Source organism: Pleuronectes platessa, chromosome 18 (genome assembly GCF_947347685.1).
Source record: "Pleuronectes platessa chromosome 18, fPlePla1.1, whole genome shotgun sequence".
NCBI classification, from domain to species: domain Eukaryota; kingdom Metazoa; phylum Chordata; class Actinopteri; order Pleuronectiformes; family Pleuronectidae; genus Pleuronectes; species Pleuronectes platessa.
The window spans coordinates 18,910,110-18,935,677 of record NC_070643.1 but is presented as its reverse complement, the minus strand read 5'-3'; the positions used below and the strand labels follow the sequence as shown (position 1 = coordinate 18,935,677).

The following is a 25,568-nucleotide window of genomic DNA, read 5'->3' as shown; positions in this document are numbered from 1 at the left end:
GGATCCAGATGATAGCCTGTTTCCTACACAGCTCATAGAGAGGAGAGGCCAACCGATACCTGAGACCACAGAAACACACACACACAGACACACAACCACACACTGATCTCTCTGGTGGATCTATATGCAAATTTCTCTGTGATATCCCGCTACCACATTCCAGCACCACGAGTAAACAAACCAAAATGGAATCAATGTCCCAGCCAATTTTTTTGTGCAGCAGGAAATCAGGTCTCTGCTCAACTAGCTGAACAGGGACTTCATTCATCAGTCACTGGTTCCACTCCACAGTTTTAAATGGTCTGGTGTTGGTGAGCGTTAGGTTATACAGGTACAATGGGTGAATGTCTTAACACCTGTCAAGGAGTAGCTTGTTCTGGAGTGAACGATGATTCTCTCTCCTCACGTCTGTGTTAGACTTGGCTGTAAACAATGTTTGGATTGTCGAGTGTAGGATTGTTCGGCCTTGGCTGAGGAATGCAATCTGCCGAGTGGCATTCTGGTTACCTTCACCAGTTAGAACAGTGATGGGCCAAGGAAGAATCCAATACATTTTGGTAAAGGGACGGATCCAAGGAACCTATTTTATCAGCTTGTCATTGAGACACTGCATGTTTCTTTTTCCGTTTTTCTAACTTATCCATAATTTGTGACAATTCATGACAATTTATGAAAAAGCATTTAGGTTCCTGATATCTATGAGAGTTTGTTATTTGGTGCAGCTTGATTGAATGTAAGGGAACTGTAGAGCCTTGATGGGGGAAGGTGATGTATTGATTATTAAGCCAAAATAAAAGGGCTCTGTGGTTATTTGCATGTCAAACACAAATATAATTAATTATCATATCCTTCTAATATTTGTATATATTCATTTGTTCACACCCCTGTTCTTTATCTTGACCTTTTATCTTCACTGATCCTGACTTACCTGCTTCTGGATGTCTGAGGGAAAAGAAGGTTGTACTCAAATGCCAAATATATTGTTAATTGTGCTAAAATATATATATTTTTTGTCTTTGTCCATAGCTCACAAAAGCGAAGGAGCACGGGAAGCTCAATCCTCGTCCTGGAAAGGTGAGTCTCTGCACAAACCTCGCTGTCGGCCGTGTTACTTGTTCAGAGACGACAGGAGCTGTCACTGGTCCCCTTGAGCCGGGGATCAGGAAGTCACATCATCACGGTCAAGGCTGTTTCTCTCGGGAATTTGTCGGCTACATAAAACAATAGGGCGGCCGCACACAAGAGGATTTAAAGACCACAGACACAATGACAGATTTAACAGATTTTTTATCTTATAATCCTCAAAACCACCGGCGATTCAGGAGACTTGAAATCTCACAGAAGAGATTCTTCTTCTTCAGTTTTTGATATTAACCATTCGAGATCGAGAAGCCTCCGACTCCTTTACTTTGTAAAACACACACACACACACACACACACACACACACACACACACACACACACACACACACACACACACACACAGAGTTAACCCCCACGCTTCAGGATAATCTGGGACGGTGATGGCGATAGTGGGAAAGGACGAATCAGGTCTTGATCATGGTTTTTGTTTTATATGTTCTCCACCACAAGTATTCGACGAAAGATCAGGCTCCATGGATGATGCCAAAAAAATACTGCATACTTCTGTCTGTTCCAAGGCAGCGGCAGCAGACATTATTAATTTAAATGTCATTAAATGTCAGGCCTGCTCCTGCTTGCACACTTAAAGGGCGTACGTAGGTTGTTCCTTTTCTCTGAGATTGTCAGTGAGTGATTCTGAATATGAGAGGAGGAGCTGACATTTAGATTGAGCTCTTCCAAGCTGCAGGGCCTCAGACCTGAGCGGACCAAACATGTCTGGAAACCTGAACTTTAAGAGCTTTGAGAAACTACAGCCTTGTGCAAAACCTCAACAGGTTCATCATGTTTCGAATTTAAAAGATTATCGAGCACTAATTATGCTCCTTTTCATTTTTATCTTGCGCGGTTATTGTCTTAAAGGTCATGGGCGTGAAATTTAACATTTCATTTAATCTCACTTGATATTTATCAGTCATCCGATGATACTGGGTTTGTTCTTTTATTTCCTGTAAAGGATTTTTCATCTGCACAGTTTGAACTCTTGCCTGCAGTAATTCTGAGTCATTATTGTAACTTAATCTGGATTTTGCTATCGCATCATTCTCACTGTACGAGTAATTTGCTTCTCAGTTATTTAAAAGTGATTTTCTAATGGCCGTGTCTTTGTAAAGTCTTGTATCTGATGATCCTCTATAATAATCTATAATTCTATGATAATCTTTGAGCCTTTCTGCAGAGGAGCAGCAGGCTAACAGCCAGGCTTCACACCTGTGTTGGAAAACCGCCATTTAGAAATGAGCCAAATAGTCATTCCACGTTATTATCTCTCTCTCTCTCTCTCTCTTTAGCATCTGTCTTGTTTCTCTGTGATTTCTCTAGATGTATATCTTCGACCGACCGGGGATGTGCGGCCAGAGGATCGAGGTGCGCAGTGATGTCACAGACGCTACGTCCTGGGAGCTGCAGGACACCATCTCCATCCGGGTCATCAGAGGAGGGTGAGTGGACGAGGACAGATCACGTGACACGTCCCACGTCTCACTGAGTGCGTCGCAGCAGAAACACAAAATCACAGTTTAATGCTTCAGACACACAACATAACTTTGCTTTCAAATTGAAATACTCTGTCAGCCGTCAACACAACGATAAATTACACAACCAGATGAGCACACCTACACTATTGACCGGCCAACCGAAAAAATGTTGGACCCTCCTTCAACATTGAGCCCGAGACCTTTTGAAATTCTTTCTGAATGTCAAGTTAAGAGTCACTAACCTCCGCACCTTGATTTGACCTGAAATGTGAGGTGTGTAATTAAAGACCGGCTTTTCACAATAAACCCTGCTCTGCATATGTCAGAGCACAAATGCCACTGATGCAGCGTGGGCATGCAAATGCCATCCATAGCAGACACACCCGCACACTTACACACAAGCTAGAACACACACTGTGTTCCTATGTGGAATGTTTAATCCAACGCAGCCAAGTGAGTGCAGCAGCACTGACACTGAGGATGATCCGAGTCTCCCATTAACCCTGATTCAAATTAACTATCTAGTTATTTTTCTTTGAGAGTTTATCTACCTGTACCAGTGGAGTAATGTAACTATATTTATATAGTTCTGTGCTGAAGAAATATTTAAAGGTACTTGCAGTATTTGGACAGTAAATAAAGGATTCTATATTAAAGGGATTCACTTTTACTTTGGTATTTCACTACATTTATTTGAGAGCTTTAGTCATTTTGCATTGAAAACATTGAACAAATATTTAAAAGACAAAGCATTATTAAAGATTTTCTAGACTTTCTATCTTGTGATATTAAACTTTTGTGTTTCATTGAGCCCCCTGAAAGTAGAGAGATACTTCCCCTTTAAATCTCTTGTATATGGTTATTATTTCAAATAAGGTTTTGTATGTTTAGCTCCACCGTGGCCGATCATACAAATTGTGTAAATTTTTCCACAAACACTGTGTAGCTTCTACTGAGCAGCAGCGCCCTCTGCAGCCTGATGTGGTGAATAACTGTGTTGGGCACAAGTGGTTTTGAGAAAAAACAAAGCATGTCAATCTCTGACGTCATATTTCAAAAGTTTTACTGCTGAATATTGGAGATAAACTCTGGTTCTTAATGACTTTAAGTATTTTTAAATGATCTACAGTTCAGCTGGTTCTTGATTCTGACGATTGAACCTGCGACTATCAGTCTGTTCAATGTAATAATGATAATATAAAGTTTATTTACATGGCACCTTTGAAATGTTACAAGGTGCTTTACAAGTTAATATAGAGCACAATTAAAAGCAATTAAAGTATTAAACATATTAAGCCTTAAAGTTACTTAATCTGACTTTAGGTTATTGTTTGACACCCAACAAAGTAAAATTTCCCAATTTGGAGATTAGAGAAAAGAAGAATCATGAATCATGAATCACGTGTGAGTGCAGATTTCAGAGTCACGATGCAGTAGTGGTTATCAAAACAAAACAGAATAATGAAAGATGTTTCCATCGTCTTCTCTCCTCTCTCGGGAAGATGGGTGATGTACGAGAAACCCAACTTCAAAGGGGAAAAATACGCTCTGGACGAGGGCGACATCGAGCTCTCCTGCCCCTTCAGCCCCCCGGAGGAGGAGCAGCTGCAGAACGGACAGAGGGAGAACGGACAGAAGGAGGAGGTGGAGGGCAAAGGGCAGAACGGAGAGACGGGCGATGAGCAGACGGAGACAGCACCGACCAGGAAGTTCATCATCGGATCTCTGCGACGAGCCGTCAGGGTGAGAGCATCGTCATTTGGCTAAATACAATAGTTTTAATTTATGCTTTTGCAAAGTGACTGTCTTGCTCCTGCACTCAATAGCACCATCTAGTGTCAAAGATGAATATGAAGTCAACCTCATGAATGAATGTGTAGGAAAAGTCAAATACTTAAAGGAGTGAACTCTTTATCTATTGTTTAGCCATAACATTAAATCCTTATCTGCGCAGCTTCTCTCGTATAGAAAACGTTTTTATAGTCTTGCATTAAAAAATGTCCAAAATACATTTGACAGCTGTTGTTCATTTATCATTTATAATCAGCTCCTTCAGGATTGTTTTGCTTTACAACCTTTGTTCTCCTCCATTACGTGACTTTAATGGCGGCTCTCCGTCTCCTCTCAGGATTACAGCGTCCCAGAAATCGGTCTCTTCCCAGAGGAAAACGCCGAGGGGAAGAAGGTCACCTTCAGAGACACCTCTGACGACGCCAGGATCTTTGGCTTCCCCATTAAGGCCACCTCCATCATCATCAATGCTGGACTGTGAGTCATGAATCGTCATGTTATTGATATGACCATGTTCTCATTGTTTCAGATTATTCCTAAACTCGTGTTGTCTTTTCCTCTCGTCAGATGGCTTGTGTACGCGGAGCCCTTCTTCCAGGGCGTACCACGTGTCCTGGAGGTGGGGGGTTACTCCAACCCTGCAGCCTGGGGTGTGGATCATCCGTATGTGGGATCCGTGCACCCGCTCAAAATAGTAAGTGCACACTCTTATAAGTCCTGACAAGCTTCTTACATGGTTCCAGTTGGTGAATGTATTTCTATGTTTGTTGTAGGGAGAACCACGAGTGGAAAATCTGTCTGAACCAAAGGTAAGAAGAATTACAACTTTAACATTCCTCCACGTGAAATCACAAAGTGCATCCTGGTTGTAACTCTTGGATCTTTGCAGCTGGAGATCTTCGACAAGCCGTACTTCTGCGGGAAGTCGAGGACGATCACCACCAACGCCAGAGACTTCATGACCAGAATAGACCGGCAGCAGACGGCCTTCATGTACAATGTGGGCTCCCTCAAAGTGCACGGAGGAATGTAAGAGCTGCTTCCTGGTGTTGTTCCCCCCCACATTGATCACTAATGAACTGCCCCGCTGCACGATTCAGGTAGAAAGAGTTTGATTAGTGCTTTTTTTAACCCCGCTGCCTGTTTCCTTCCTGTAGCTGGGTGGGCTACGAGAAGGAGGGCTACCGAGGCCACCAGTACCTGCTGGAGGAGGGGGAGTACCAGGACTGGAGGGTGTGGGGGGGCTGCGATGCCGAGCTCCGCTCCATCAGGGTGATACAAGCTGTGAGTTTCTCTATTTCTGTGTTTGGCTTCACGCTTGGGAAGCAAATTAACTGATGGAAAACAGCACACAGGATCAAAATGACACTCATTAACTTAAAGAACTTTTTACTTTTGCATACATAAGAGGAGTACACACAACAAATCCCAAAATGTTACACACAAGGACACAAAATCGGTCAGATCTCACATTCTGAGGTCAAATCGTTAAAACCACTGCCCCCAATCAGAACCACAACACAACACGGCCCGGTTGGGAGTCTGGTGTTTCCCTCAGGCCTCAGTGTGAACTTGTTCCCTCTCCTCTGCAGGACCTGTCCGACCCCCTGATGGTGATGTTCGAGCAGCCGGAGGAGGACCAGGAGGGCGAGGAGAACACCTTCGAGGTGAACGAGGCCATTCCCGACGTGGAGCTGTTCAACTTCAAAACGTCCACGCGCTCCATCCACGTGGTCAGCGGGGCGTAAGTCCAACTGCTGTTGTGACCGTCACTACTTCGATTGTTGCTTTGATACGACAATAAGACGGTTGTTTGTTTTGCGTCCAGATGGGTGGCCTACTCCCACGTGGACTTCTCTGGGAACCAGTACATCTTGGAGAAAGGTTTCTACAACAACAGCGCTGACTGGGGCTCTCAGGAGCCTCGCATCTGCTCCGTGCAGCCCATCCTCCTGGTGAGGACTCGTGCCCCTCAGCAACATCTCCTGTGTTTCACCCGGGGTCATATGTTCCTCTCATGTTTGTTTGTTTGTTTGTTTGTTTGTTTGTTTGTGTTTTAGGCTCCGCGTGACACCTCGAAGACCCGGAACCAGGTGAATATATGGTCTTTACTCTCAGGTGTATGTTTTAATCTGAGATATAGCTGGTGTCCACACTTTGAGCTTATTTTCTGAAGATGTTATTTGGTGTGCAGGGGTTTAACTGAAAAATATGCAGGGCCTGTTGAGACACATGTACACACACACACCTCATTAAAGGGCTGCAGATGATATCATAAGTAATAAACTATGATACTGCAGGAACAGTGATCTTCAGTTTTGTGTCCTGTGTTTGTCAAAGAGTTAAATTCTCTTTTCTTTATTTACACACAGAACAAGCGATGAAAACGATTAACCACATTGATCCAGTTGTTTATTCTCTACTTGGTCTTTTTAAATAAGATCTTGCATCTGAAATATTAAATTGCATAACCCATAATTAAAAAAACAAGTTGCCAAAATGTGACCTAATCAATAAATCACAGATACAGATAAGAAAAAAACAAAAAAGAATAATAAGATAAGATTTTTCCAGCTGTGTTAATCCGATCTCTCTCTTCTCCCCTCCTCTGTTTATCAGATCGTTCTTTTCTCGGAGCCAGATTTCCAGGGCCAGTGTCACATCTTCGACCGCAACCAGGAGGCGCTGTCCGAGAAGTTCCTGACCAAGTCCTGCCGATTGGTCAGCGGAAGGTAAGGAACAGTTAGCTGAGCAGGGAGATGGAGAATAAAAGGAGTGTGAGATAAAAAAAGTAAGAAATAAAGAAGATTCCCCCCCTCTGTGTTGCAGCTGGGTGCTCTACGAGAGCGAGAAGCACTCTGGGAACTTGTACGTCTTACATGAAGGAGATTACCCCAATTTAATCAGCATGGGCTGCCCCCCCGGCTGCAACGTCCGCTCCGTCAAGGTCGTGCCGATGGTGAGAACACTCCCTCCATATACTTACTGTGTCCTCGCCCCTCGACCTGCTCTGACCCTCCGTCTCTCCCGCCCCCCCCCCCCCCCTCCCACTGTCTAGATGTTCTCCATTCCCTCCCTCTCCCTGTTCGGCCTCGAGTGTCTGGAGGGCAGAGAGATCACCACGGAGTCGGAGATCATCAGCATGGCCGGCGAGGGCTTCAACAACCACATCCTGTCGGTCAGGGTCAACAGCGGCTGGTGAGTGACTTTGACCTGAGGCGTGTCTCAGAGCATCTTTCTGTTGGTGCTCACGAGAGGAAGCTTCTCATGATTTCAAGACGTTGAGATGAATGAAATAAACCACATGGTCCCGACATGAGCTGATAAAACTGTTTGAACATCTTGAAAGTCAAATAATACAATTTAATTATTCGGTTACACGACAGCAAACAGTTTGTCTGTGGCTGCCAGCCGTCTAATTTCGTCTCTCTTCCCTCTGCAGTTGGGTGATATGTGAACACAGCAACTACAGGGGGCGCCAGTTCCTCCTGGAGCCCATCGAAATCACCAACTGGCCAAAGTTTAGCTCGCTGTCGACGATTGGCTCCGTGTATCCGGTCGTACAGGTTTGTTAACACAACCTCTTTTCAAACAGCACACAGGCCAACAGGCAAAGTCCTGGTTGTTCCACTAGGATGTGAAAAGTGTCTGGTGCTGCAGAGGAATCATTATCATTTGCACATTTGTAGATCATTTATTAATATAGATATAGAAGCCACATTTCAAACAAAAATTGGCTACCGATTACAAATATGTTTTGTTTTTTTTAAATAATAACAATTGTTTAACCCTCCTGATGTTTTGGGGTCAAATTGACCCAGGTTTGGTGAGTTAGACCCCAGGAGGGATGAATTAGACCCCAAGTGGGGTGAAGTAGACCCCAGGAGGGAGAGACCCAGCACCAGCACCGGTCGTGCCCAGGGACCCACTCCTAAGCCCCCATTCTGAGTGATCACCCATGGGCCTGGGTCAAAGAGCCTCGCGCCCCTGGTACTCCAGTCCACACTTTGTCATTTTTCACTGACCCGGGGCTCCATGGAGAGGCCGATCTATTGTTCCATTGAGTGATTTTTTTTGCAAGGACAACACAAGGGTTAAACTATATAAAAGGTTTAAGCTTATGCATAATTTGATAAAAACCACTTGATTGACAGACGACGTCACAGTTGAGTTCCTAGGCGTCAGCTGATTTAACTCCAGTCATAGAAACTAGCCTCTTCATAAATAGTCTATCGTTTAGGGTCGATTCAGCCAAAGCTCTTATATCCTAATGATCTTTTTTCGTGGTGTATAATTCTCCTGCAGAAGCGACAGTTCTTCCGCATCAAGAACGCGGAGAGCGGCCTCCCCATGTCCGTCCAGGGCGGCGGGGAGGAGATGAAGTCGGGACGAGTGCTGGTGACGGAGGAGGTGGAGCCGATGACTGACATCTGGTTCTATCAGGACGGATTCATCAAGAATAAGGTAGAGCTTGAACCTGGGCTACATTAGAAACACCTTGGAATGCATCAGCTGCTCTGAGGGTTTCCTGTGTTTGACCTTCTCTTTCAGCTGGCCACGACCATGAGTCTCCAGGTGATGGGAAACATTGAGCCGGCAGCCAAGGTGGTTCTGTGGTCAGAGACTCGGCAGCCAATCCAGAGCTGGACGACCAAGATGAGAGGCCTCATCACCAGCCTCACCTTCCCTGGCATGGTCCTGGATGTCAAAGGTAAGAAAGAAGAGTAGGACAAAAATGGGCTACGGGAGATTGGATTTAAATATATATTTAATAAAAAATTGTGAATATTCTTAAAACAAAATTATGTGGGTTTTACTGAGAAACAGCGCCCTCTGCATCTCAGGTGATGTAATGGTTTTCATGTGGAGAAAAAACAAAGTCTATCAATCTCTTGACTCTCACTTAGCTGAAACACAACTGAATCGTGATATTACCCATGATCCTCTGCTGCCTGAACCAGCAAGAACTGCTGCTGTAACAAATCCACCAAACCCTGTTGAGAATTCTTTATATTTTAAAAGTCTCCTTTGAATATTGCAGATAAACGCTGGATTTCATGACTTCTGAGTCATTTTGATCTAAAATTATTAAGTAAAACAAAATTGTGTTCAATATGAATCCAAATTCGTAAGGGTCATTAAAGTCCCCATTTCAAAGTAAGAGCGGATGTTGGACAGCTTTCATTTCACTCATCTCGATTCACTTTAACTGACGTAGATCGAAACTGAGACTCTCGTAAAACAAAGCAGGACTTTGAATTGTTGCATCGCCTGTGCCTGATAATAACAGTTGATACCAAGACGCCTGTAACTTGACTTTCTTTCCTCCAGGTGGAAAAACCTACGACAAGGACCATGTGGTGATCATGCCAGAGAACGATGAGAGGCCGAGTCAGCAGTGGGAGATCGAGCTGCTATAATAAACCTCATATTCCTCTTGACTCATTTCAGCAGTGCTTCATCGACGGGGCCTTTCTTTCTATCTGCAAAAATATTCCCTTAACATTGTGCGCTGTGGGAACCGACCGCTGTCACTGTCAGTTTATTTAAGTGCCTTTTACTTCTGTATGAACTCCCCTGATCCGTGTCACACGTGTAAACACAAACAACACGAGGCCGGAGTTTCGATGGTTCCTGTCGGTGTCTCGAGCTGCTGGAGCGACTGGTGTCATCAGGAGCTAAAAAAAAATTCAGATTTAATGTATTTCTCCAGATGTACTGAGCTGCACGGACCCGCCCACTCTCTCGTGTCCAGAGATCAGGAGCACAGGTTCACCTCCTCCACCACTTTGACCTTGAACTCATCATTTACCTACAATTTGTATATTCAAACCCACAGAATCTCCCTGTTCATATCTCCCCAGGCTTGTGCTATTCCCTCATAGCTGTGTTTATGGTGTAGAAAAAGCAGGTTTTTAATAACAATAACTTCTGGACGTTATTTTCCTACTGAGACGTTCTACAGATGGAGAATGAATAAAGCCAAATGGATGTGAAACATGCAAGAAATTCATGTTCCTCTTTTAAAAGATATTTTTATATGCTGTACATGTATCGTATTGTTTTGTGGGAAGTGTTGCAGTTATGTATACATAGAGAATATCATATTATTGACTAAATGGGTTGTACGTGTTCAGTGTCTGTCCAGTTTCTCTGTTTCCTTGTTTTTATTGTTCTTTATTTGTCGAGTTGTTATCAGCTGTATGTTAATATTTGATACTAAATATATATAAAATGTCAAATGTGATGTTAAAGGGAGTGGTTTTAAAATACTGAAAACAAAAATAAACACATTAAAACAAAGCTGATGGCTTGAAAGAATCGTTATTAATGTCTCGAGCATTTCTGTAATATGACGTCAGCATTGGTTCGGTTTCCTCTGTTTGAATTTATCCATCTGAATTTATCAAGCCTGCAAAAACATATCCTGATTTTTTTTTTTTAATGCTCTGCAACTAACAAAAAATATAATCAATAATAATCAAAACATTCAAAAGGGTCAAGTTGCTGTCGCCTCTTTCCTCGAACAATGATAAATATGTCTCCACTTCCTCCCACTATCTAGAAATGAAGCCAAAATATCACAGATACAAAATGCTCGACCAACCACAAGAGTCATTATCAAGTGTCAATTAGAATATTTCACCTCATTTAAGTTAGGAACTATTCTGCAGCCAGCCACCAGGGGGAGAAATAAACCCTTTGGCTTCACATTCTGCACTCTCTAAACTTCTGTACTTGAAACTTGAGCTTTGGTGACTTTTTCATGTTTTAACTGTAACTTTGACTGTTTCTGTATATGTCATGTTTCAGATTTCAGCTGAGAGCCATAATATACTGTTCTTCTTTTTCCTGGTTCCAACTTGTTCTGAGGGTAAATCTTGAGCAGTCACCAGTGAAAGCTGGAGGCACCTTGCTGCAGATCTGTGTTTGTAATAACCACACACACGTCTCATATTTCTTCGTGCTCTGCAGGAGAACACGGCAGGTAGAGGCTGAGCAGCAGGGAGGAGTGGATCCTGGATTAGAACCCTTGTCAGGAATAACTTTCATCATCTTCAGGTAACACTGTGTTTTTGTTTGAAACTCACTTTATAAAGGGATTGCGTTGTGTTTTCCTTCTCTCCGCTCTGTCTCTTTGGACCGAGAGAAAGGGGGAAGATGAGTATCAGATTGTTATCTCTGAAAAGGCCCTTTGTTTACACTCCTGATGCAAAATGCAAAGTCATATTCAGCGGTTGGAGCCGACGTGAACTCAAGAGAATCAGGTTTTAGCCTAAAAGCAGCTTTCCACCCTCACTCTGCTTTGTGTTACAGACCCGAGTGGCATGTGGTCTGGTGGGTTTCTTTATCAGATTTCCTCTTAAAATGACAAAGAACAGCGATACTGCACATTCTTCATTGACAGGGTTCATCATAGATATGGATCGGGGTGTGGGAGAGGTGGGGGGGGGGGGGGGGGGGGGGGGGCACATAATCTACAGCCCATGGTCCTTTCACAACAAACATGCAAAACAAACTGGCCGGTCTGGATTCCTCATTTGCGAGGAATGTGAGTATTTTACAAGCGGCTTGTCATAGATATGGTGCAGAGCGATGGTGTCAATGGGAAGGTGTGAGGATACTGGTCGGTGATTGGTCAGAGGGACGAGTCACATGGGTAAGGTGGGAGAAAGGTGCGGCACAGTGGGGGCAGGACTGGGACACACTGCTGATTAGAGGAGGCTGAGACAATTTATTATCTCCACACCTTTCCACAGGCGCCACAGCTTTCTGCTACAGGTAAGAAAAACCAGCATTCCTTTAAAAAACACTATATTCTGTCTTAACGTGTCTCTAACACATAAACCTTTTAATATGTTATAACTGTGTCTTTAGATAACTGTTGGTTTTGGTTAATACACTGTCTTTAAATCTTGCACAGAACAAAATTCTACTTTACTTTTAGTTTTAGATCCACAAATTGGATTTAATTGTGTGTCATTTACTTTAATGTAATTTCTGTATTAATAGAGGTACATATTTATTTTTTTAATGTGATTATTTATCTGTATTTGGGCCGATTCTTTCTTTCAGGTCAAACAAAACCATGGACCCTGATTATTTCAAATCTTACGTGAGTCCACTTCTTCTTCTTCTTCCCTCTGTTGTTGCATCATTACTCTGTTTACTAAGAGGACTTCAGATAACACAACTGTGTGTACTCTGATCTCCGGCATACTCATCTAATCTTACACACACTGTGAAGTCAAAACCCATTGAAGAATCAATTATCTCACATTAGTCCTGTAGAGTATAACGTCAAACTACCGGGCCTCCTCTCAAACTGCTTCTCCAACCTATGAGGATAAAATATTTAACATTCTTGAAATTCACGTGTGATGAAAACTGCCCTGTGTCTTCTTCTGACGCCCTCATGGTATGTGTCTCTGTCCATTATCATGTCGCCACCTTGTCTTGTCCCAATCTCCCCTTGTTCCCTGTCACTCAGTTTGCATTATTCATTGTGTCTCATGCAGGACATGTGCTGGGGCACCCTGGGCACAGTGCGACCCTTCAACAACTTCCACCCCGACAGAGACGTTCAGGAGATCCAGGCAGCGCTGCAGACCAAAGGTACTGCTGTTCAAAGCTCGAGTAGCGACGCCTCGATGAGTGTGTACACCCTTCAGCTGTTTACACTACCCGCCCCTGCTTTAAATGCCCCATTGTGAAATACAAACGTTGTGTATGTGTGGCTCAGATGCGGGGACCCTGGTGAGAATCCTGACCAATCGGAGCAACGCCCAGAGACAAGAGGTCGTCAAAACCTTTCGAGAGGCGACACAGAAGGTAAAGAAACATGTCTGCAAACGGCACTTAGAAACTAAAACATGAATTCCAGAAGAGCTGTTTAAATATCTCCTGAAATAAACCATGCAACGCTGCGGTGATAATACTGGGAATGTGCAAATGAGCTTCCCCTGTTTGCTCATCTGCAACTTCCCAGTGTTTGCTGATCAAATATTATTCACACTAAAAGGTTTGAACGCACCCTTGTTTAAAGAACGAGTTCAGCAGTGTACACTGCAATAAGGTATCGGTGAGTCTCAGTATAGGTTGAGGTAGAGCTCAAGTTAATAGGATTCTGTCTTTCACATTCAATTATATGTTAAGTGGATAGAATAGAAAATAATAAAAGAAATACTCTCATTATCACAAGTATCTGTCAGTGTCTGGTCCGACAAACAGGAAGTTCTCTTCAGCTGAAAATCACACAGAGGAACAGAATTAAAGTTTCAACCAATGTGAAGCCAAATCCTCTTGGTCACCCCCTGGTGGCCGGCTGCAGTATAGGTCCTAAATCGTACATATTCACATGATAAATATCCTAATAATAATACTTATTGGCTGACCTTTCATCCCAAGTAGGACAGAGTGGGCTGCTGCTTTAGTAGATAAACTATGTACAGAGACAGAGTTTAAAATGCCTTGTGTGGTTCCAGGACCTTAATGCTGCTTTGAAGAAAGCTCTGTCTGGAGAGGTGGAGGTTCTGCTGCTGGACCTGCTGATGCCACCTCTGGAGTACGAGGCCCACCGCCTGCAAAAGGCCATGGAGGTGAGTGTGTGTGTGTGTGTACATATATAGTGGGGCTTTGGTTTCTGGACTTCTCCATCATATCTCAGGATATTCTGTATAAACGTGTGTGTGTGTGTGTGTGTGTGTGTGTGTGTGTGTGTGTGTGCAGGGTTTAGGCACAGATGAGGAGACAGTGTTGGAGATCCTGTGCACACGATCTGGAAAGCAGCTTCAGGAAATCAGCCTGGCGTACAAAGAGAGTAAATCCTCGTCTTTCTCTACATATACAGATTTTCAATCTCTGATCCATAATCTCTTTAATCCTGACATCTGCCTTGTCTTCCTCAGTGTACAAGAAGGACCTGGAGAAGGAGCTGAAAGGAGAAACGAGTGGAGACTTTGCTAAGCTTGTAATAGCTTTGCTTGATGTAAGTAACAGTATTTACATCCCCACCTTCAGTTTCAACCTCTTAACTTTCTGTGAGATAATGATATTTAGCTGTGACTCAGAAACTGCAATCCACTGTGTTTCAACAGAAAGAAGATGTTCCCAGTAGTGTCCAAAGAGATGTTCAGGTACAATCTCCATGTTTGTGTTCTAGTTGTGCATTAGGACCAGATTTAAATACTATATAAGTTATACACAAAATGCAGCATGTAGAGAGTTGACTGTGTGTTCTCTTGTTGTGATTCTTCCAGGCTCTGATCGCATCACTAAATGGGAAAAAAGCCGATGTGGTACCTTGGATCAACATCCTGACGTCCAGAGACACAGACCATCTCAACAATGGTGAGGCTGCAGCCGGACTTTTCTTTTTCTCTTCGTATTTACTCCTTGAATCCGTCCTTTTTTTCCTGACTTGCATTTTATCCACAGTGTTCATGGGACTGGAGCTGGAGACAGGGCAGGCGATGGAGGAGCTTGTGGAGGGGCGATTCTCTGGAGATGTGCAACTGGGTTTGATGGTTTTAGGTGAGTGTTAATGGAGACACTGTGCACAGTGACTGGTCTTTGAGTGGCTTCATGTTGATTGGATATTTCTCTATCTCCTTGACAGTGGAGTGCATTGAGAGCCCTTATGCCTACCTCGCTAAGAGAATAGCCACCATGAAGGTAAGAAACACACCTTTATATATAGTTCTATGTATCAGCTGAAGCACAAATCAAACTATCATTACCCATGTATGGATACAATAATTATTATTTTGTTATTACTGCAGGAGTTATTTTAATAGCTCTAATATCTCCAACACATTCTTTAGGCTTTTGGACTATATTCATTCCTGTGGTTGCAGCCATAGATATATGAAATATGTTTTTTGTTGCTTTGCCTACTCTCTATGTTATAATAGTTTTTAAATCTAAACTATACATTTAAATTGTGCTTTATGAATATAAATTATAAAACAATATATATTTTATAAATAAATTAGACTCTTTCTTCTGCCTGGTTTGACTGTTTCATCACAGACAACAGCTTATTAGGGCATAATTTTAAACAAATAAACTTCTTTCTCTTAAAACTTTATATTTTTAATAGAACCCTCACAAAACAAGATGAAGGAGTAAGAAATATGCCATCGTTAAATTTACTGTCACTGTGTTTTCGAAACCTAAAGGACCCACTTCAAAAAATACACAAAAGAATTAAGTTTATCCAAATTTAAAACTACAATTCATAACTTTAATCTTTTGTATCAAATATGAATCTGTTCACACACGTTTCTCCCTCCTGCAGCCGTCGATAGTCCAGGGGCTCATGGTGTCTCACTCTGAGGAGGATCTGCTATTCATCCGAACCGCCTTCCTTAAATTAACAGGCACTTCTCTCTACACTGCTCTACAGGTGAGACTCACACATGAACACAACCCTCATGTGTTATTCTCTCAGATGTGAAGTGTCTGTGTTTTAACATGTGCGCCTCATTGTTTTCCAGCAGAAACAGTTCAAAGGAGATCACCTACAGGCTCTGCTCGCCATATGTAGATCTGAGGATTAAACTTGCACCAGTTGTTATTCATTCATTGTATCAGTCTGTAGTAATGCAAAAAAATAAACCTCATGTTCTTGTGCTCCTGTATCTGAATTAATTCTCTGTTTGTGTTAAACACCTCAATGACAAATGCAAGCAGATCAATATTTCAAAGTTTTGTTTTATACTCTATGATGCACGCATTTTGTTTTTATCACTTTTGATATCAACTGGAGTATTTCATTCTTATTTTGTATCTACTTACATGCAGTATTTTTTAAATGTCAACAACGATTGTTATCAAACATTTGTCAACAATAATAAGGTCAAGAATAAATTCATAATTTTGTACAACAAGTGATTTTGGAGAGGGAATATCAGAAGATCAGCGTGTCGTCAAATAAATAACGTGAAGCATCTTGTTAAGTTTTACTTTAATATAAGGAGCAAAAATAATTAAATACGTTAATTATTTAACAAAAATGTTTGGCACATCAGCATCACATTTAGTATCAGGAATTTTCGGAACTTCAGGGAGCACAGGTTCACCTTGTTCTTGAACAAGGTGTTTTTCTTTATTCTCGTGATAGAGTGATTTTTTTAAACATTACATTACAACTTAATTATTTAAGTCTTAATCCTTTATCGTCACTATTTAGTATTACTTTTTATTTGAATATTGTATTTTGTCCCATACAACACACATTAGTAGCCTCAGTCATGACAAAACTCCTCCAGTAACAAGTTGTTCACTTCTCTCACATAAAATAACAACAAAATGCAAATATTGATCATACAAGAAAAGGTGCTTAAACATAATTTACCGCAATCCACCAGTCTCTTCATTGGAGTGCACCTGCTTTCATGTCAAGTTAAATTTGATTTACAGTCAGTGACATTAAAGAATAAGAGATCTTTGTTATTTTCTAAAGGTGACTTTTCGCTGCAGGTTGCTTCGGGTTAGATCATGTAGAGCAGCGAAGGCACAACAGACAACAGCAGAGAGGCTTTGACTCCTGAGACTCCACTGGGCGTGGTGGTGGGGCTTTGGGTGGTCGTTGTAGTGGTTGTTGCTGGAGTGGTGGTTGTGGGGGCCATCATTGTAGTGGTTGGGGCGGCTGGTGTAGTTGTGGTTGTGGGGGCCATCATTGTAGTGGTTGGGGCAGCTGGTGTAGTTGTCGTTGCGGGGGCCATTGTTGTAGTGGTTGGGGTGGCTGGTGTAGTTGTGGTTGTGGGGGCCATCATTGTAGTGGTTGGGGCGGCTGGTGTAGTTGTGGTTGTGGGGGCTATCATTGTAGTGGTTGGGGCGACTGGTGTAGTTGTGGTTGTGGGGGCAATCATTGTAGTGGTTGGGGCGACTGGTGTAGTTGTGGTTGTGGGGGCTATCATTGTAGTGGTTGGGGCGACTGGTGTAGTTGTGGTTGTGGGGGCCATCATTGTAGTGGTTGGGGCAGCTGGTGTAGTTGTCGTTGCGGGGGCCATTGTTCTAGTGGTTGGGGCGGCTGGTGTAGTTGTGGTTGTGGGGGCCATCATTGTAGTGGTTGGGGCAGCTGGTGTAGTTGTCGTTGCGGGGGCCATTGTTGTAGTGGTGGTTGGGGCGGCTGGTGTAGTTGTGGTTGTGGGGGCCATCATTGTAGTGGTTGGGGCAGCTGGTGTAGTTGTCGTTGCGGGGGCCATTGTTGTAGTGGTTGGGGCGACTGGTGTAGTTGTGGTTGTGGGGGCCATCGTTGTAGTGGTTGGGGCAGCTGGTGTAGTTGTGGTTGTTGGGGCCATTGTTGTAGTGGTTGGGGCGGCTGGTGTAGTTGTGGTTGTTGGTGCCATCATTGTAGTGGTTGGGGCAGCTGGTGTAGTTGTGGTTGTTGGGGCCATTGTTGTAGTGGTTGGGGCAGCTGGTGTAGTTGTGGTTGTGGGGGCCATTGTTGTAGTGGTTGGGGCAGCTGGTGTAGTTGTGGTTGTGGGGGCCATCATTGTAGTGGTTGGGGCCGCTGGTGTAGTTGTGGTTGTTGGGGCCATTGTTGTAGTGGTTGGGGCGGCTGGTGTAGTTGTGGTTGTTGGTGCCATCATTGTAGTGGTTGGGGCGACTGGTGTAGTTGTGGTTGTGGGGGCCATCATTGTAGTGGTTGGGGCGGCTGATGTAGTTGTGGTTGTGGGGGCCATCATTGTAGTGGTTGGGGCGGCTGGTGTTGTTGTGGTTGTGGGGGCCATCATTGTGGTGGTTGGGTCAGTAGTCATTGGCTCAGATGTGATTAGTCTTGTGGCTCTATTTGTTTGTCCTTGAATCTGATTGGACAAAAGTGATAAAAACATCATCTGTCAATTGAATTCACAAAAAAATATAAAAAACTACCTTAAGGCTGAAACTGCCCCACGAAACAAAAGAAAACCTGAAATCTAAACTTATTAAATCATAGCAAACTAAATCTGGATCCACCCTGAGCACAAGAGACCTGTTAATTATTCATCCAGAAGTTACAGTTAGAATTGAGCTGCTGCAATATAAGAAAACAGAATTCGGCGATAATGATGTCAGATATGGAACAATTATACTTAATTTACTTACTTTTTCATGTATTAAGATCATAAATTCAAGTATGAAATACAATACGTTAAACTGACCTGTAGTTATTGAGCCTAGGTAAATACAGAACCCAAACTAGAGAATCACTTGTCATTGCCGTTGTCGCATGTTTATGAATTTATTAAAGTGTATTCATATTAAACGTATCCAAATTGAATATCATTTTTTTTTAAATTTTAAATTATCATGTATTAGGATCATAAATTCAAGTATGAAATACAGTACAGCCTGTGGTAGTATCCTTTTTTTCTGAAACTGTAAAAGTGACCTGTAGTTATTGAGCCTCGGTAACTACAGAACCCAAACTGGAGAATAACTTGTGTATTCATATTAAACGTGTCCGATTGCACCAAATTCAACACAGCACTCTCTTAAGCCGATAAGATAAACAATTCTTGATGTGTGCAAGTCACGTACAGACAAACATGTTCCATCAACATTCAGAAAGTTTCAAAAGGAAAGAAACAATTTGGGCACCAGTTGAAACTTGATATTGAAGCTCATTCAGAGGCAGAATCATCCATAGTAACTATCACATTTTAAAAGATATGAATAGTTACCTGTGCTAATGCCAGAGCCAGTGTGCAAAATCCCAGAAGCTGCATCTTCATGGTGGAGAGTGGATGTTACTGAAAACGTCCGTTGCAGAAGGAGGGCTGATGATTTCTCCAGAAACAGAACTGTCAGGTTTCAGGAAGGACAGGTGTGATTATACGACAACCTGTATCTCGGAGCTTGGACAAAGGTGTGAGGAGAGATTGTGCATGTCTGTGTGTAGAGGGCACGAAACCTTTTATGAGCCCAGCGGTAATGGAAAATATTCTACGGGATATTGGCCAATGGGTTAATTTTTAACCTTGATTAATCTATATGGCATCCCCTGTTCTGATGCAGATTCATAAAGAGCGGGCGCAGTCAAAGAACATCCAATGAAAGTGAAGAGAAATGATTCATCCAGGTAGATAATTGAAAAATTCTTGAAAAATAAAAAATCGACATTTTCCCTGTTTCCTTGTTGGTCATCTTGCGATGTGAGGTAATTTTCATTCCAGTAAAATATTGAGGAAACAAAAATGTAGATTGAACTGAGTCAGATCTGCTCTGCAACTGAACCACCTTCCTTAAATCAACAGGCACATCTCTCTACACCAGGGGTCTTCAACGTTTTGCCAAGGACCCCAAAACTGGTGGACAGATGGAGCAGGGACCCCTACTATATAAATTGTATAAAATTGTGTTTTATATTAAGCTGGGCCTAGTGCCATATATAAACATAGCTACCCTGTTATTGTGCATTCAATACTAAGCTATTCAAATATAACACAGGCTCATATATTCATGTTTTTAATTTAAACATGTGCTAGGTACAGGTTGGCCATGCCACTGCCATTTATAAACATACATCTTGCATACAACACTGAGCTATTAAAGTAATTCACAGAGTCATGTTTTTATTTTAAACATACATGTAGAGGAGAAAGTGAATCCTCAAGCCATCTATGGATGACACACATACTCCCACATCAATGAGATGTCTGACCCTGATGGGTAGCACACAACTTATCTAATCTTGGACGGATGGAGGTTGTCAGGCAGAGGGTCCAATCAGCCTCTCAATATGTCGGATGCATGTTAATGTGTATTTAAAGATATTTAAATTTGTGGAATAAAATTGGTTAGAAAATAAATCTTTTTTTTTTTTACATTAAAACAATTCTAATCAACCAAACATTTCGCGACCCCCCCCTGCAGTACCTCCGCGGACCCCCTAGGGGTCGCGGACCCCCTGTTGAAGACCTCTGCTCTACACTGCTCTACAGGTGGGACTCACACATGAACACATCCCTCAGATGTAGGGGAGAGCTGGGTAATGTGGGACATCGGGTAATGTGAGACACCCCCTGTATCTAGTTAACGGAACACTTTTGTGGTCATATGACCATTATGTTTTCAAGCCCCTCCCATTCCCCCCTTGCCATGAAGGAGAAGTTGGTGCTGGTGATGTGGAAAGTATGTTTCTTCACAAAAATTTGTTTTTTTGCATGTAAAAGTAAATTTTCTTGCTTTGAACTTAATCAACTGTTGTGTCAAAACAAATTGAATCAGGTAGAACAACTTATATCATACATGTTGGTGAACTTCCAACATATAAAACCATGAGATTGATGCTAGCTGAAGATTAGCCTGAATTGCTAAGAGATGTTGTTTTTTCCAAAACGATGGCTGTGGGGTAAAGTGGGACAAATGCTGAAGCACAAGTTAAGTTTAGTCTTAAACATATTTTAGTGTTATATTAAATTATATATGTTTTATTTTTAATGTCATAAACATTGTAGAAAAGCCATCATGCCAAGAAACTATACACCAGGAAGACAACCTGGGGCCAAGCACCCCTCGCAGAGATGGAGAGTGCAGCCGCTGAGGTCATGCAAGGAAAGAAGTCCTTAAGAAAAGCTGGAAGGGATAGAAATATTGATAAGATAACCCTCAAAAGATTCATAAAGAAAAAAGAGAAAGGGGAAGTAAAATCAGTAGCCTGGGGTGCAGTAGCTGAGGCAAAGAGAATATTCACAGATGAGATGGAGGAGGAGCTGGCCAAACACTTGAAACAACTAGCTGACCAGTTCCATGGCCTTGCTCCAGTTAAGTGCCGTGAACTGGCATTTGAATACGCAGAGAAAAACAATATCCCTGTCCCTGCCAATTGGACAGAGAAACAATGTGCCGGTAAGCTAGAAATGTGTGAATTTTACTGATATATCATTTTAGCTCGCCTAGAGGGGAGCAAATGTAAAACATGTCCCTCATTACCCCGCTCTCCCCTAATTCTCTCAGACATGTCAGGGTCATTACATGTGCGCCTCATTGTTTTCCAGCAGAAACAGTTCAAATGTAATTTTCTGAGAACAATGCAAGAATAAATTCATAATTTTGTAGCACATGTGATTTTGGAGGGGGAGTATCAGAAGATCACCGTGTTCAAATAGAGAATGTGAAGCATCTTCTTAAGTTATACTTTAATATCATTGGAGTGCACCTGCTTTCATGTCAAGTTAACTTTCATTTACAATCAGAGACATTAAAGAATAAGATATTTTTTTTGTTTCGCTGCACGTTGCTCCAGGTCAGATCATGTAGAGCAGCAAAGGCACCACAGACAACAGCAGAGAGGCTTTGACCCCCGAGCCTCCATTGGGCGTGGTGGTGGGGCTGTGGGTGGTTGGAGTGGTTGGGGCTGCTGGTGTGGTTGTAGTTGTGGGGGCCATCATTGTAGTGGTTGGGGCGGCTGGTGTAGTTGTTGTTGTAGGGGCCATCATTGTAGTGGTTGGGGCGGCTGGTGTGGTTGTCGTTGTGGGGGCCATCATTGTAGTGGTTGGGGCGGCTGGTGTGGTTGTCGTTGTGGGGGCCATCATTGTAGTGGTTGGGGCCGCTGGTGTAGTTGTGGTTTTGGGGGCCATCATTGTAGTGGCTGGGGCCGCTGGTGTAGTTGGGGTTGTGGGGGCCATCATTGTAGTGGTTGGGGCCGCTGGTGTAGTTGTGGTTGTGGGGGCCATCATTGTAGTGGTTGGGTCAGTAGTCATTGGCTCAGATGTGATTGGTGTTGTGGTTCTATTTGTTTGTCCTTGAATCTGATTGGACAAAGTGATAAAAAACATAATCTGTCAATTGAATTCACTAAAAAATATAAAAAAAACTACCTTCAGGCTGAAACTGCCCCACGAAACAAAAGAAAACCTGAAATCTAAACTTATTAAATCATAGCAAACTAAATCTGGATCCACCCTGAGCACAAGAGACCTGTTAATTATTCATCCAGAAGTTACAGTTAGAATTGAGCTGCTGCAATATGAGAAAACAGAATTCTGTGATAATGATGTCAGATATGGAACAATTATGAAATACCAGTTTTTTCATTTTCTTACATTTTCATGTATTAGGATCATAAATTCAAGTATGAAATATAGTACTGCCTGTGGTAGTATCCTTTTTTTCTGAAACTGTAAAAGTGACCTGTAGTTATTGAGACTCAGTAAATACAGAATCCAAACTGGAGATCAACTTGTCATTGCCTTTGTCGCCTGTTTATGAATTTATTAAAGTGTATTCATATTAAACGTGTCCGAATTGCACCAAGTTCAACACTGCAATTCCCGAAGCCATTAAGATGAACGGTTCTTGATCGGTGCAAGTCACGTACAGAGACAAACATGTTCCATCAACATTCAGAAAGTTTCAAAAGGAAAGAAACAGTTTGTGAATCAGTTGAAACTTGATATTGAAGCTCGTTCAGAGGCAGAATCATCCACAGTGATGCCACCATCACACTTTAAAAGATATAAATAGTTACCTGTGCTAATGCCAGAGCCAGTGAGCAAAATCCTAGAAGCTGCATCTTCATGGTGGAGAGTCGATGTTACTGAAAACGTCCGGTGTAGAAGGAGGACTGATGATTCCTCCAGAAACAGATCTGTCAGGTTTCAGGAAGGACAGGTGTATTTATACGATGACCTGGATCTCGGAGCTTGGACAAAGATGTGAGGAGAGATTGTGCATGTTTGTGTGTAGAGGGTTAATTTTTAACCTTGATTAATTTATATGGCTTCACCTGTTGTGATGTAGATTCATAAAGAGCGGGCGCAGTCAGAGAACATCCAATGAAACTGAAGAGAAATGATTCATCCAGGTAGATAATTGACAAATTCTTAAAAATAAAATCGACTTTTTCCCCATTTCCTTGTTGGTCATCTTGTGTTGTGAGGTGAAGGTCATTCTCATCCCAGTAAAATATTGAGGAAACAAAAATGTAGATTGAACTGATTCAGATCTGATCTGCACATGAACAACCTTCCTTAAATCAACAGGCACTTCTCTCTACACTGCTCTACAGGTGGGACTCACACATGAACCCATCCCTCATATGTTACTCTATCAGACGTGTCAGGGTCATTACATGTGCACCTCATTGTTTTCCAGCAGAAACAGTTCAAAGGTAATTTTCTGAGAACAGTGCATGAATACATTCCTAATCTTGTGGCACATGTGATTTTGGAGGGGGGATATCAGAAGATCACCGTGTTCAAATAGAGAATATGAAGCATCTTCTTAAGTTATACTTTAATATCATTGGAGTGCACCTGCTTTCATGTCAAGTTAACTTTAATTCACAATCAGAGACATTATAGAATAAGAGATTTTTGTTATTTTCTAAAGGTGAGTTTTCACTGCACGTTGCTCCAGGTCAGATCATGTAGAGCAGCAAAGGCACCACAGACAACAGCAGAGAGGCTTTGACCCCCGAGCCTCCACTGGGCGTGGTGGTGGGGCTGTGGGTGGTCGTTGTTGTCATCGTTGTTGCAATGGGGGTTGCAGTTGTGTTGGAAGGGAAGGTTGGATCGGAGGTCACAGGCGCGGTTGTTGTGTCGTTTGTTGTAGTTGTGTTTGTAGCGACAGTTTTGATCGTCGTTAGGAGAGTGGTTGTGGGGGCCTTCTTAGTAGTGGTATGGGCGGCTGGTGTAGTTGTTGTTGTGGGGGCCTTCGTAGTAGTGGTATGGGCGGCTGGTGTAGTTGTTGTTGTGGGGGCCTTCGTAGTAGTGGTTGTGGGGGTCATCCCAGTAGTGGTTGTGGGGGTCATCGTAGTAGTGGTTCTGGTGGTCATCCCAGTAGTGGTTCTGGTGGTCATCCCAGTAGTGGCTGTGGGGGTCTTCGCAGTAGTGGTTGTGGGGGCCATCCCAGTAGTGGTTGTGGGGGTCATCCCAGTAGTGGTTGTGGGGGTCATCCCAGTAGTGGTTGTGGGGGTCATTGCAGTAGTGGTTGTGGGGGTCATCCCAGTAGTGGTTGTTGGGGCCATTCCAGTAGTGGTTGTGGGGGCCATCCCAGTAGTGGTTGTGGGGGCCATCCCAGTAGTGGCTGTGGGGGTCATCCCAGTAGTGGTTGTGGGGGTCATCCCAGTAGTGGCTGTGGGGGTCATCCCAGTAGCGGTTCGGTCAAAGGTGGTTAGTGAAATGGCTTTAGTGGTTTGTCCTTGAGTCTGATTGGAAAAAGTGATAAAAAACATCAACTGACAGTTGAGTTCACTAAAAACTATAAAACTACCTTAAGGCTGAAACTTCCCCACAAAACAGAAGGAAACCTAAAATCTAAACCCATTAAATCATAGCAGCTAAGATCTAGATCCACCATGAGCACACGAGACCTGTTAGACTTACCAGTTAGAATTAAACTGGTGTAATATAAGAAAACAGAATTCTATGATAATGATGTCAGATTTGGAACAATTATAAAAAATCCCTTTTTTCATTTACTTACATTTTCGTGTATTAGTCTCATAAATTCAATTATGATATACAATATTTTAAAAATAATAGTTTAAACCCTTTTTGTTTGGCCTGTGGTCGTATCCTTCTTTTCTGAAACTGACAGTGACATAGTTATTGAGCCTCGGTAAATACAGAACCCAAACTGGAGAATCACTTGTCATTGCCTTTGTCGCCTGTTTATGAATTTATTAAAGTGTATTCATATTGAACGTGTCAAAATGAACCAAATTCAACACTGTACATCCTGAAGCCGATAAGATAAACAGTTCTTGATATGGGCAAGTCACGTAAAGACAACAGACATGTTCCATCAACATTCAGAAAGTTTCAAAAAAAGTTTTGTTGGATGAAAAGAACAATTTGTGAATCAGTTGAAGTTGAAGCTCGTTCAGAGGCAGAATCCTCCACAGTGATGCCACCATCACATTTTAAAAGATATGAATAGTTACCTGTGCTAATGCCAGAGCCAGTGAGCAAAATCCCAGAAGCTGCATCTTCATGGTGGAGAGTCGATGTTACTGAAAACGTCCGGCACAGAAGGAGGGCTGATGATTCCTCCTGAAACAGAACTGTCAGGTTTCAGGAAGGGCAGGTGTGATTATACCTGGATCTCGGACGAGGACCTCCGGGTGGGAGGAGAGATTGTGCATGTGTGTGTGTAGAGGGCACAAAATCTTTTATAAGCCGGAAAATAATGAAAAATATTCTACTTGATTTTGGTAAATTTTTA

General features: G+C 42.6%; 2 protein-coding genes across 4 annotated transcripts in view; both read left to right on the top strand.

The window, feature by feature from the left end:
• crybg2 (crystallin beta-gamma domain containing 2) overlaps positions 1-10,712 on the top strand; it is a 34,409-nt gene extending 23,697 nt beyond the window's left edge. Inside the window, exons 8-25 of the mRNA XM_053446351.1 lie at positions 1,027-1,074; positions 2,464-2,582; positions 4,121-4,361; positions 4,747-4,886; positions 4,977-5,103; positions 5,183-5,218; positions 5,299-5,438; positions 5,567-5,693; positions 6,002-6,153; positions 6,238-6,364; positions 6,470-6,502; positions 7,029-7,141; positions 7,239-7,368; positions 7,468-7,607; positions 7,852-7,975; positions 8,715-8,873; positions 8,961-9,120; positions 9,741-10,712. Of these exons, the coding sequence (XP_053302326.1) occupies positions 1,027-1,074; positions 2,464-2,582; positions 4,121-4,361; positions 4,747-4,886; positions 4,977-5,103; positions 5,183-5,218; positions 5,299-5,438; positions 5,567-5,693; positions 6,002-6,153; positions 6,238-6,364; positions 6,470-6,502; positions 7,029-7,141; positions 7,239-7,368; positions 7,468-7,607; positions 7,852-7,975; positions 8,715-8,873; positions 8,961-9,120; positions 9,741-9,829 (2,205 nt within the window). The 3' untranslated portion in view covers positions 9,830-10,712. The remainder of the gene's footprint in view (positions 1-1,026; positions 1,075-2,463; positions 2,583-4,120; positions 4,362-4,746; positions 4,887-4,976; positions 5,104-5,182; positions 5,219-5,298; positions 5,439-5,566; positions 5,694-6,001; positions 6,154-6,237; positions 6,365-6,469; positions 6,503-7,028; positions 7,142-7,238; positions 7,369-7,467; positions 7,608-7,851; positions 7,976-8,714; positions 8,874-8,960; positions 9,121-9,740) is intronic.
• A 643-nt stretch (positions 10,713-11,355) lies between these two features.
• Positions 11,356-16,051, top strand: anxa14 (annexin A14). Of its 3 annotated transcripts, XM_053446084.1 has the most exons (14): positions 11,371-11,471; positions 12,170-12,191; positions 12,486-12,525; positions 12,929-13,025; positions 13,153-13,241; positions 13,895-14,008; positions 14,139-14,229; positions 14,318-14,397; positions 14,507-14,545; positions 14,669-14,759; positions 14,847-14,942; positions 15,028-15,083; positions 15,709-15,816; positions 15,908-16,051. In XM_053446084.1, exons 3-14 carry the CDS (start codon positions 12,499-12,501, stop codon positions 15,968-15,970), a joined length of 951 nt encoding a protein of 316 aa, XP_053302059.1. In that variant the 5' UTR covers positions 11,371-11,471; positions 12,170-12,191; positions 12,486-12,498; the 3' UTR covers positions 15,971-16,051. The 3 variants fall into 3 exon arrangements, with proteins under 3 accessions (XP_053302060.1, XP_053302059.1, XP_053302061.1); XM_053446085.1 differs by lacking the exon at positions 12,170-12,191 and having other exon boundaries at positions 11,356-11,471; XM_053446086.1 differs by lacking the exon at positions 11,371-11,471 and having other exon boundaries at positions 11,896-12,191; positions 15,911-16,051.
• Positions 16,052-25,568: the final 9,517 nt, after the last annotated feature.

Bases quoted from the DNA above. Each gene is read 5' to 3' on its own strand.
- anxa14 (XM_053446085.1), top strand. From the start codon at position 12,499: ATGGACCCTGATTATTTCAAATCTTAC. The intron at 14,398-14,506 runs GTAAGTAACAGT...GTGTTTCAACAG, and splicing joins TTGTAATAGCTTTGCTTGAT to AAAGAAGATGTTCCCAGTAG. The intron at 14,943-15,027 runs GTGAGTGTTAAT...TCTCCTTGACAG, and splicing joins ACTGGGTTTGATGGTTTTAG to TGGAGTGCATTGAGAGCCCT.